Source organism: Pogoniulus pusillus, chromosome 10 (genome assembly GCF_015220805.1).
Source record: "Pogoniulus pusillus isolate bPogPus1 chromosome 10, bPogPus1.pri, whole genome shotgun sequence".
Lineage (NCBI taxonomy): Eukaryota > Metazoa > Chordata > Aves > Piciformes > Lybiidae > Pogoniulus > Pogoniulus pusillus.
In genome coordinates this window covers 1,513,846-1,525,510 of record NC_087273.1, presented here as the reverse complement: position 1 = coordinate 1,525,510, position 11,665 = coordinate 1,513,846, and the positions used below count along the sequence as shown (strand labels likewise).

The window sequence follows — 11,665 nt, the reverse complement described above, 5'->3', positions numbered from 1 at the left end:
GAATTCTTGGCACGTGCACTACAGGTCTAGAGATGTGCTGTCCCTTGCAGGAAACAGGCACTCAGCTAACTCTGTGAGCCACCTGAATCTGTTAGTTTGCAGGATATTCACTTTTTGGAGGCAAAATCCATAACCAAATGTATTCATTGAAAAAGAATCACTTTGTCATTGAGAAAGAACTGCCCTGTTCCCATCACTGGAACTCTAACCAGACTGCTAGCTGGTTTTTCCTCTCTTTTGGATGCCAATGAATGCCCTTCCCTAATTCTCAGTTGCTTCTAGTGTTGCCTCTGATACCCTGTCTCATGTTAAGGCACTAACAATCTTCAATTACCAGGCTATTAAACACTGCTTTCACATACAAAACTCACAATTCAAATTCCACTTGTCATCATAGAATCAGAGAATCAAGCAGGTTGGAAGAGACCTCCAAGCTCATCCAGTACAGCCTATCACCGACCCCTGTCCAACCAACCAGACCAAGGCACTAAGTGCCTCATCCAGTCTTTTCTCCAACACCTTCAGGGATGGCAACTCCACCACCTCCATGGTCTATAAAGGAGGAAAAAACACCCAAAAAACAACCCCAGCAGGCAAGAAGCTCTTTGAAAGGTTAAGTGAGGGGGTTTGGGCACAGTAGTTCTGAACTTGCCCCAGGTGTCATTCATTTCCATTATACTCCTGATTTACACTCTCCAAAGGAATGCAGAGAAGAAAGTTTAATGGTGAAGCAGACTCATTCCTTTACCTTCCTCAATACAACACAGTTTAATACTCTCAATACTTGGGAGATAAGTAGAATCCAGTTTGTCTTGTATTAGCATACAGTATAGGGGTAAAGAAAGCAAAGAACACTTAATCCCTACAGGAAGAAGGCTACTCCACACAAAGCCCTCCTCTACTCTCTACCTGAGACCTGGAAACACAGTGAAGAAATGAGGGAGTTGTTTTCTCTTTCACTTCCTTCCCCTGCAATGCCAGGTACAGGGATGCCAGAAATAAACCAGAGTGTTCTTCTGAATTCAGAACGGCGTCCACTGTGTCACGCAGGAATCGCTCCTTGCTGCTAGTAACAGGGAGCTCATGTCTGGATGCACGTGAAACACTGACTGCAAGTGAAGGTTATCATTATCACCTTTCTCTGAAGATCAAAATAATGACATTCGCTGAAGGACCACATTCCTGTTTGCCCAGAGCCATGTTTTGGAAAACAGCAGCCACAAAAGAAAAGAAGCAAGTTACTCTCCATAGCTTTTATCTGTCTCTCCCTGCTATATCGTGTTTAGACCTGCTGAATCCAGCCTTTAAACAGGCACACAAAGGAGCAAACCCAACCTCCATGCAGGAGGAGATGAAACCCAGGAAATAACTCAATAAAGCTCTACAAGAAAAACGACTTAAGCGTGGAGGACAATACAGCACTAATGTGTTTCATAACCAGTGCCTTACCGACTGTAAGAGGGTCAGTGCACATGTCACTTCTGCTCTCCTTCCATGCCAGCAGGTACTGGAGGCTGAGGGGATCCTCTGCTTCTAGACAGCTGTTGAAGGCCACCATTAGCTCATGAGCCTTTGCCATGCCACAGTAAGTCTTTATTTCATCCAGTAAGGGCAAATTATTCGACGTTTTGGCTGCCTCAGAAGCCTGACTGAAACGTGCAGAAGCTTCCCTGTGCTGCCCCTAGTAAAGAAAAGAAAAACAGCAAAGACTTGTAAAAAGCTACTTGGAGTCACCTGTGTTTTACCTTGGCATCAGAGCCTGCTCCTCTGGCAGCTGAGAGGCCAGCCCACAGAATGACTGATGGCAGGGGATTAAACCAATCACCCTCGCTTGCTGTTTCCTAACCTCCACAATCCCTCTCTCAGGAACTGAACTGCTTTTTGGGCTGTCTGTGTACCATTCTGAACGCACGAATCTCAATGCTGAGCATTAATGCCAATCCGTTTAGAAACTGTTGCCAGTGTTTCATTAAATTTAACAGCTCTGTGGGAAGGAAGGTCCTGATTTAGTATTGTGAGTGGAGAGCACTGAAGACAGGCAGTGATGGTGATGGATCTGTAAAGGTACGGCAACGGCATGGACAGATCAAAGGGAGTTTGGTCAAAGTCACTTTGGGAGGAACATAAAAGTTATACCTCTGGTTTACTACAGGTCCCTAGGGATAGATCTGGAGATAAATAGAGGTATCTTTAATTGATGACAAGGACAGGGAAGTACAGGGTCGATAAAAGTACCTTAGTCATGGCTTAAGACAGAGCATAGTGACGATGACAAGTGACACCGTGCGAGCAGTGATCCAAGAGAGGAAATGGTAACTTAGACTCAGATTTGGTAAATTGTGCTGACCTTGCAGAAAAAAGGTTACAGAAAAAAGGGCACTGCAAACCTTTAAGAGACTTTTTGTTGAGGAGGGGGGTGTTTACATGACATGCTTAATGTATGAAACATGGGTTGGAGGGGTGGACCACTAGATGGATAAAGAGCTGGCCTGATGGCCGCACCCAAAGAGAGGCTGTCAATGGCTCCATGTCCAAGTGGAGGCCAGTGACAAGCAGCATCCCTCAGGGATCAGTCCTGTTCAACATCTTTGTCAGTGACATGGACAGAGGAATTGAGTGAACCCTCAGCAAGTTTGCTGTGTGGTACAGCAGACAGGCTGGAGGGAAAGGATCCATCCAGAGGTACCTGGACAGGCTGCAGAGGTGGGCACAAGCCAACCTCAGGAGGTTCAACAAGACCAAGGGGCAAGGTCCTGCAGCTGGGTAGGGGCAATACCAAGCACAAATGCAGGCTGGGCAGTGAGTGGCTGGAGAGCAGCCCTGAGGAGAGGGACTTGGGGGTGCTGCTGGACGAGAAGCTCAACAGGAGGCAGCAGTGTGCACTTGCAGCCCAGAAAGCCAAGCAGAGCCTGGGCTGCAGCAACACAACCGTGGCCAGCAGGGCGAGGCAGGTGAAACCCTCTTTATTAGTGTGAAATACAGCACACATACATTTCAGAAAGGCTCAAATATCAACATATTGTGCAATGAAATGTCCTTTGAGTTAACTGGCCACTGCTTTTCACAGTTCCAATGATGATTTGGGTGCATATTCTTCATGGCTGAAAGTTTGCCATACTCTGAAAGTGGAGTTTTCCTTCACCCACTCTAGAACAGAGCCAGAGGTGCTAAGCACGGTGTGAAATTCCCCTTTTCTCTAGAAGGCATGCATTATCTAGTCACCAGCATCTACTAGTTTGATAACCCCTGTAAAATACAATAACTGAGTCAACTGCCTCTAGGTTGTCTCATATGCAAATCCCAATTTCTGCAATGAATTAAACCCAACTGTTGGAGTCCTTACTACAAGTAGTACTTACTCTCTCATGGTAAATATTCCCAAGTAAAAGACATGCATCCACCAGGCTCTGCCTTAGCTGAGAGTCTTCAGCAGTCTTCATAAACTCTTCCAGGCACTTCACAGTTTCAGTCTCTTTTCCCTGACTGAAGCAAAGGACAGAGACCAAATTAAGCATTCCCTCAGATGGCTTCTCCAAATGCCTCAGATCTATCCCCCTGTTCTGAACTGACTTTTCTTTGTGATGACTCATCCATGGCTGGACTTTATTTCCAAGGCATTTGTCTAGGCACCAGCTGTGCTGAGAGACTCTCTAGTCTACACAGAACCTCTGAGGCCAGAACTGGATCCTCTGAGTGAAAGGAAACAAAATTCTTCTTCAGAATATTGTGTCCTACTTTAAAGACAAGAATGGAAATGCAGGTGATGATGTTACAGGGGGAGTTGGATTTTCCATTATTGTCATATTTTTTTCTACTGAGCAGCTGATCATAGCATCAGCCAGGTTGGAAGAGACCTCTAAACTCATCCACTCCAGCCTAGCACCCAGTCCTATCCAGTCAACCAGACCATGGCACTAAGTGCCCCAGCCAGGTTTTGCTTGAACACCTCCAGGCACAGCGACTCCACCACTTCCCTGGGCAGCCCATTCCAATGCCAATCACTCTCTCTGCCAACAACTTCCTCCTAACATCCAGCCCAACTTGAGACTGGTAACAACTTGATAACTCTTTGAGTGCAACTGGACATCACATCTTGAAAGAACATGGGCAGGAGACAAGAAGGCTAATTTTTCAGTCACACCTTCTTTTGTGCTCCTGGCTTTCAGTGCTGCCATTTCTTGCTCTAGAACCCTGATGGTGCAGCAGCAGCTCCATAACGATGCTGGGGCAGACAGCCTTGCTGGGAGCATAACGTTGCACTTTGGCTGGGCGGATCAAAGGTTGCTCAAGTCACCCAGGCAAACCTATAAACTGTGGATTGCAGGTGTCACCCCCAAATCCCAGTGAGATCAGGGCAAGCTGAGGTCACAGCTGAACCTCAGCTGAAAATTGGCTAATGTGCTTTGACAATAAGGCTTGCAGATTTCCTTTCCTTTCTAATAAAGCCAGTCATATTAACACTGGCAGATCTCTGCAGCATGATTACAAGATGTAAGACAAGCATCTGTGTTTGCTTCTGAGTGAAGCAAGGAGCTCTTTTTCCCTTTAAGGCTGAAGTGTTACTGCAGCTGACCTCAATATTAGCCCTGAACTTGAGTCACTAATGTAGGAATGTAGCATGCTAAATGTCAAGCCACCAAGCAAGGCAGAAAATTCAGTCTTAATTAAGAAATTCACAGAAACAGAAGTTCTTCTGACTGCTAAAAAATGGTCATTTATCTTCTCACCATTTAAAAACACTTTCAAGTGATATTCCTGCAGCAAGTGACTGACTGGAGTTTATTTACATAATAAACTGTGTTAGGGATATGTGCTTTCAAAACCTGGCAGAAGCCTGCAATTCCCAGCTTTATGCTGTCAGAGTGATTCTTCTCTGGACACCTTCCAGCACCTCAACACCTCTCTCGAATTGAGGAGCCCAGAACTGGACACAGTACTCAAGGTGTGGCCTGAGCAGTGCTGAGCACAGGGGCAGAATAACCTCCCTTGTCCTGCTGCCCACACTGCTCCTGAGCCAGCCCAGGATGCCATAGGCTCTGCTGCCCACCTGGGCACTGCTGCCTCAGCTTCAGCTACTCTCTACCAGCACCCCCAGGGCCCTCTCTGCTTGGCTGCTCTCATCCACTCTGTCCCCAGCCTGTAGTGCTGCTTGGGGTTGTTGTGGCCAAAGTGTAGAACCCTGCACTTGGCCTTGTTCAGTCTCATCCCATAGGCCTCTGCCCACCCATCCAGCCTGGCAAGGTCCCTCTGCAGGGCTCTCCTACTCTCCAACAGCTCCACAGCTGCTCCTAGCTTGGTGTCATCTGCAAACTTACTGCTGCTGGACTCAATGCCCTGGTGCAGATCATCAATAAAGACATTGAACAGTACTGTGCCCAGCACTGATCCCTGGGGCACACCACTGGTGCCAGCTGCCAGCTGGATGTGGCACCATTCACCACCACTCTCTGGACCTGGTCCTCCAGCCAGTTCTTGACCCGTATCAGAGTGAATCTGTCCACACCACGAGCTGCCAGCTGTGCCAGGAGCTGCTTGTGGCAGACAGTGTCAAAGGCTCTGCTGCTGTCCAGGTAGACTACAAACTAACAGGGCAGAGCCTGCCCCGGGAATAGGAAGCACAGCAAAGCTCAGCTGCATGTCTGCAGTAGTGCAGCAATGATCTGCCTGTGGCTGAGCTGAGCTTGATTGCTACACCAGGATGCTAAACCACTGCAACCTGACACGCCTGAAATGTTCAGCTGAACGCTGTGGCAAAGCTTTGTTGTCAATAAGCAGAGAAGGCTTTACTCAAGTTTCCCAATCTCAGGGGTTTTATGTCAGGAGAGTATTGAATCTCCTGCACTGTAAACATCTGCCAAATGTCAGAAGGCTTCTAAATTTCAGCATTAGAAACTCTTTATTTTTTTAACCTATGTTGTTTTTTTTTCCTCCCTGAGAAGAAAACCCCCAAATGTTTCCCCACAGAAACAGGGCCTATGATTTATATAAGTTAAAGGACAAGGTTAAAGTGTTAGACAAATATTAATTCCAGTTTTTCTAGTTTTCTATATGCAGTGCACAGGTGCAACTGGAAGAGCATATTATATGGTATAATCACTAAATCCATTCAACCAGACCTTTGAGAGTTAAAAACATATATTCTGAGGAGAAGGACTCCTCGGTCCAAGGAATGAGAATGAAACAGTGCAGAATATTTGTGTATCAAGGTGATTCCAGTTTCCAATTGGGAAAACAGGACTGTTAACACCCACCTCCCCTGACAACTGTCCAATTATGTATATCACACTTGGCCTACTGTTTGCAGTAGAAGTAATCAATAAAGGATGTGGTTGAGTGAACATAGATTTTGGTTGAACCAATGCATGAAAACTTAATCATTTACTCAGAGTGGAGAAATCAAATAGAGCAGAGATGAAACAGCCACTGAGGGGTTTGTTGATTGTGCCACCAAGTTTGTGGGCTAGAGGCTGAAAGTAATAAAGCAAATGGAATCAGTGACAGGAGAAAATGTAAAAAAGGTTTTCTTAATTTCCTGAATTAATAGAAATGTTTTGATGTATTTTTTGGGCCCATTTTTAAACATTTCACATGAAAACCTGTGCTCCGTGTACAGAAAGGCTGAAAATTGCTAGGGCCTGGTACCTCTTCCAAGCAAACAGAAGCAGTCTGGTACACATCAGAAAGGGTTTTTCCCTCTCACTGCTAGAACTTCACTTCTGCCAACTAGCAATGGGCTGGCACAGTTGAACCATTTTTCAAAGGAAGTACTTCTAAAAGCACTACAGCTTGAGGTATTTAAAGGAGGCCAGAAGGATTACTGCAGCACTTCATCCTGCCCACGACCTGTGGCATGATAAATAGGTCTTTCCTACTCAAAGGGCTAATATTTTATAGTTCCTTCCAAAATCTACATGTTGTTTTACACAGCCATATACTTCCTATCTCCTTAGACATCACCTGCCTCAATGCATGAAATGGAATTTCCTGAAGATGTAGTCACTCATGATCCCACAGAACAGTTATGATGACTTCAGCAGAAGAGATTACATATCTACAGCAACTCATTTTCCACTTTCATGCTAAAATGCCCTATGAGATTCTTACCCCTATTAGACTTTTATGAAAATATGCACCTTTTATAGGATTGCTCATGTGATTGAATTGGATGTATAAATCATCTGTCCACCAGAAGTCATTACCATGGTGGACACTGGCAGAATAAGTCAAGAACATGATGCTATTATGTCAGCTTTCTCCCCTGGAAAGTGACATGCCTAAATGCAGGTGATGGAGACTTTGTTTCCCACGGTCTGTGGAAGCATCTGCAGCAGAGATTTCACCAAAAATTCCAATCTGGGAGGAGTCAGCCACTTCCCCCAATCTGTCACTAGGCAATCAGTACAAATTCCCCCACACATTATGGTTACAATGCATGATTTGAAGGAGACAATCCTCTTTTCTTTGTCAAGACATTATCCATCACATTTAATATGACAAGCCCAGAGGGCCAACCAGAGCCTGGGCTGCATCAGGAGAAGTGTGTCCAGCAGGGCCAGGGAGGTGATTCTCCCCCTCTACTGCACTCTCCTGGGACCCCACCTGGAGTGCTGCATCCAGCTCTGGAGCCTCTATTACAAGAAGGATGTGGAGATGCTGGAGTGTGCCCAGAGCAGGGCCAGGAGGATGCTCAGAGGGCTGCAGCAGCTCTGCTGTGAGGACAGACTGAAAGAGTTGGGGCTGTGCAGTCTGGAGAAGAGGAGGCTCCCAGGTGACCTTCTTGTGGCCTGCCAGGATCTGAAGGGGGCTACAGAAATGCTGGGGAGGGACTTTTTAGGCTCTCAGGGAGTGATGGTCCAGCTGGAGAGCTGTGACTAGTGGTGATCCCCAGGGATTAGTGCTGGGGCCAGTCCTCTTCAACATCTTCATCAATGGTATCGATGAGGGCACAGATTGTCTGTTCAGCAAGTCTGCTGATGACACCAAGCTGGGAGGCTTGGCTGGTACAGCTGAAGGCTGTGTGGCCATTCAGTGAGAACTGGACAGACTGGAGAGCTGGGCACAGAGGAACCAGATGAAGTTCAACAAGGACAAGTGCAGAGTCCTGCACCTGGGGAGGAATAATAAACTGCAGCAGTACAGGCTAGGAGGTGATCTGCTGGAGAGCAGCCCTGTGGAGTGGGACTGTGGGATCCTGGTAGCTAACAAGTTAACCATGGCACAGCAATGTGGCCTTGTGACCAAGAAGGCCAATAGGATCCTGGGGTGTACTAGGAAGAGTGTGTCCAGCAGATTAAGGGAAGTTCTCCTTCCCCTCTACTCTGCCCTGGTGAGACCTCATCTTGAATACTGTGGTCAGTTTTGGGCTCCTCAGTTGAAGAGGGGCAGGGATCTACTGGAGAGGGTCCAGTGGAGGGCTAGGAGGATGATTAAGGGACAATTGGATTGCTTGCTATATGCATCAGACAAGAAAATACACCAAAGTTTGGTTTCCTCCTCCAAGGAAAAGCCAGTAAAGCCAGAACAGCATAAAATCATAGAATCAAGCAGGTTGGAAGAGACCTCCAAGCTCAGCCAGCCCAACCTAGCACCCAGCCCTGGCCAAGCAACCAGACCATGGCACTAAGTGCCCCAGCCAGGCTTTGCTTCAACAACTCCAGGCATGGCGACTCCACCACCTCCCTGGGCAGCCCATTCCAATGCCAATCACTCTCTCTGGCAAGAACTGTCATGCAGTCTGTCAAGGTCCCTCTGCAGGGCTCTCCTACTCTCCAACAGAACCACAGCTGCTCCTAGCTTGGTGTCATCTGCAAACTTACTGATGCTGGACTCAATCTCCTGGTCCAGATCATCATCATCCTGAGAACCTTCCAGTACTCAGGATCCTCCCCTAGTTGCCACAACCTCTCAAAGACAATCAGAAGCAGCCTTGCTTTGGCTCACTCAACACCCAGTTTGAACACCATTTGTGTTGCCTTCTCATGGCAGAGATACTTTATAGTCTACTCTGCTGATTTTGCTGCTGGTGACATAGCAAAAATAAGAATGGAATGGAACTTAAAAGAATGAATAAATGAGTTTATGGGATGGTGTCTCCCCATCTGTGAGACCACCTTAAAAACTGCCCTGTGAGGACAGTGCATGAATAATAAAAATGACAAGCCCCCCAAACGTTGGGGCAAAAAGGGACACACCACACTTTACAGGTAAAGGACAGCTTGGATCATGCCCACTAAAACATGTGTACCAGTTTGAAGTAACTTCCAACAAAGGGGTCACTCCCTGCAGGGAGGGCACCGCTTAAAATTTCAGCAGCCAGTAATGGGAAGCGACAGAGCTCTAACGATTGAAGTCTTTCACAGGCGAATGAATCTGCAGTGGCAGTCAGGCACGGCTGTGCTCACCTACCTTAGCAGGATCTTGGATAGAGCTGCATATGCTCTGCCTAGGCCAGTAGAATCACAGAGTGCTGTGAAGACTTTTACAGAGGTGTCCAGAAGCTGCAACAGGAAATTAGGAACAGGAGATCAGGAACTGGAAAGTAAATCCCAAGAAAAGCAATGCTGAGAATCTCCACTTGTTTTTCTTTGCAGTCTCTGTGTCTGCATGAAACACTAAAATGAAAGTTTTCCCACTTGGACATTTCTTCTTTAATTAGCTGTAATGGGAGCAGGCTTTGGATCATTACTTAGAGTTGAAACTAGTCAATAATTACAAATTAAAAGGAGACAACTGGCATTTAACCCCCTGTATTCTGGCACTTTGCAAAACCCAAAGCAGTGCTTGTTACCTGATCTGCAATCTAACTTTCCTTATGCATAATTGAAGAGGCTTCAAGAGGCTGTGCTTTGAGGAATTTCTGATAATCAATACCTCCAGACAGCATCCTCTGCATTCACCGTGGCTTAGAATGACCTACTGAAACGCCATTCCAACTCATTACTTTATAGCTTAATACTACTCCAGATTATTTAGCAACTTAATATGATTTTTCTTTCTTTACACTACCACTGTGGCAACTTTCCTGAGCACAATTCAGGCACCCCCAAAGTGAATAAATGATGAGTTACACATTTACACTCTGCTGGCTTAAATGCTGTAGATAATACTGCTGGGTTTATGAGTACGTGTTCGGGCACACAAGCAATCTGGTACTGCTCATTTGGAATGTACTTTACTGTCATGACCCCTCCCAGAACCAAAGGCTTCCAGATGCATCAGAATGTATGACCTATAATCTGATTGAAGCCTGACATCACCTGTATTGCATAATTTTCTTTTCATCCATTTCCCCCCTCCTTTTGCAATGGTGATGACAGGAGAGTGCATATGAAATTAAATCCTATTCTTTCCTCCCTCCTCTTTGTTGCTTGACCCAACCTATTACACACATGAGAACACAGCAAGTCTCCAAAGACTATCTATGGAAATCCTTTTTGCACATTTCCAAGGAAGGAGTAGCAAATGTCATTTACCAGCTCTGCAGGGGGATGGGAGATGCCCAGGGACATAGGACAGTATCCTGCATGCCCCAAGATGCCTATTTATACTGAGGTAAAAGATAGGACATGCTCTATTAAGGCTGCATCCCTTGTCATAGGTGAAGTGCATGGTTCAGAAGATGACAAACCTGAGTGTGCCGATGCCATGGACATCACCATCTCGATCACTGTTTCCACTGCTCAGCTTATCTTCAATAATGTGTTCAGTTTTGGGCTCCCCAGTTTAAGAGGGACAGGGATCTGCTGGAGAGGGTCCAGCAGAGGGCTAGGAGGATGATTAGGAGACTGGAGGGCTGCCTTATGAGAGGTTGAGTGACCTGGGGCTCTTTAGTCTGGAGAAGTGAAGACTGAAAGGGGATTTAATTGATATTTATGAACATCTGAGGGCTGGGGGTTAGGAGAGGGGGTTACATTCCAGTACCTCAACATCTCTCTTGAATTGAGGAGCCCAGAACTGGACACAGCACTCAAGCTGTGGCCTGAGCAGTGCTGAGCACACGGGCAGAAGAACCTCCCTTGTCCTGCTGGCCACAGTGCTCCTGATGCAGGCCAGGATTTTGTAGTTACGTAAGGTCCCTGTGCACATAAGGTAGCATTTATTATTGTGTACTGTACTATTTATCATCCCTCAAGTACCTTCTTATCAATGATGTTCTCGTGCACGTCTGTGCAGCATCCTATGCTGGCAGGTCATTGTCAATTGAGTTATCAATGCATAAGATATGACAAAGAGAGTATAAAGGCAGCTTGGTTAGGAAGTTGTCACATCAGCTCAGAACTCAGCCTAAACTGGATGTGTGCTCAAAGTTGTCAAGGTCTGCAGTGTGTCCTTCTAATAGTCCAGGATGGTTACAGAAGTGCACACAAGTGTCCAAGAGCCAGTTCTTGGGCTTGCATTTAAGTCACCTGCTGCAACAGTCACCCAGAGGACCTATGAGATTTGTTGTGGTAATTAACTTGAAGGACTCACAACATTTGTTCTAACAATCACATCCATATCAGAACAGCTGCCATAGCTGTGGCAGGAGGTTTCCAGTATGGTGTGTACTGGTCTGAAACAACTGCTGCTTTAAACTGTCCCCTGAACCATTAAACCAGGACAGAAGGCCTCCAGTCCTTACTATCTAGCACAGAAAGATTACTTAGGCACCTAAGGCTTAGGCTAT

The 11,665-nt window shown here is 46.2% G+C and overlaps 1 protein-coding gene across 1 annotated transcript in view; it reads right to left on the bottom strand.

Moving 5' to 3' along the window:
- Positions 1 to 870: 870 nt before the first annotated feature.
- The window catches only part of TTC29 (tetratricopeptide repeat domain 29), an 83,354-nt gene continuing 72,559 nt past the window's right edge, over positions 871 to 11,665 (bottom strand). The window contains exons 8-11 of the mRNA XM_064150367.1: positions 9,406 to 9,497; positions 3,360 to 3,483; positions 1,450 to 1,681; positions 871 to 1,182 (exon numbers count right to left, since the gene is read on the bottom strand). Of these exons, the coding sequence (XP_064006437.1) occupies positions 1,082 to 1,182; positions 1,450 to 1,681; positions 3,360 to 3,483; positions 9,406 to 9,497 (549 nt within the window). The 3' untranslated portion in view covers positions 871 to 1,081. The remainder of the gene's footprint in view (positions 1,183 to 1,449; positions 1,682 to 3,359; positions 3,484 to 9,405; positions 9,498 to 11,665) is intronic.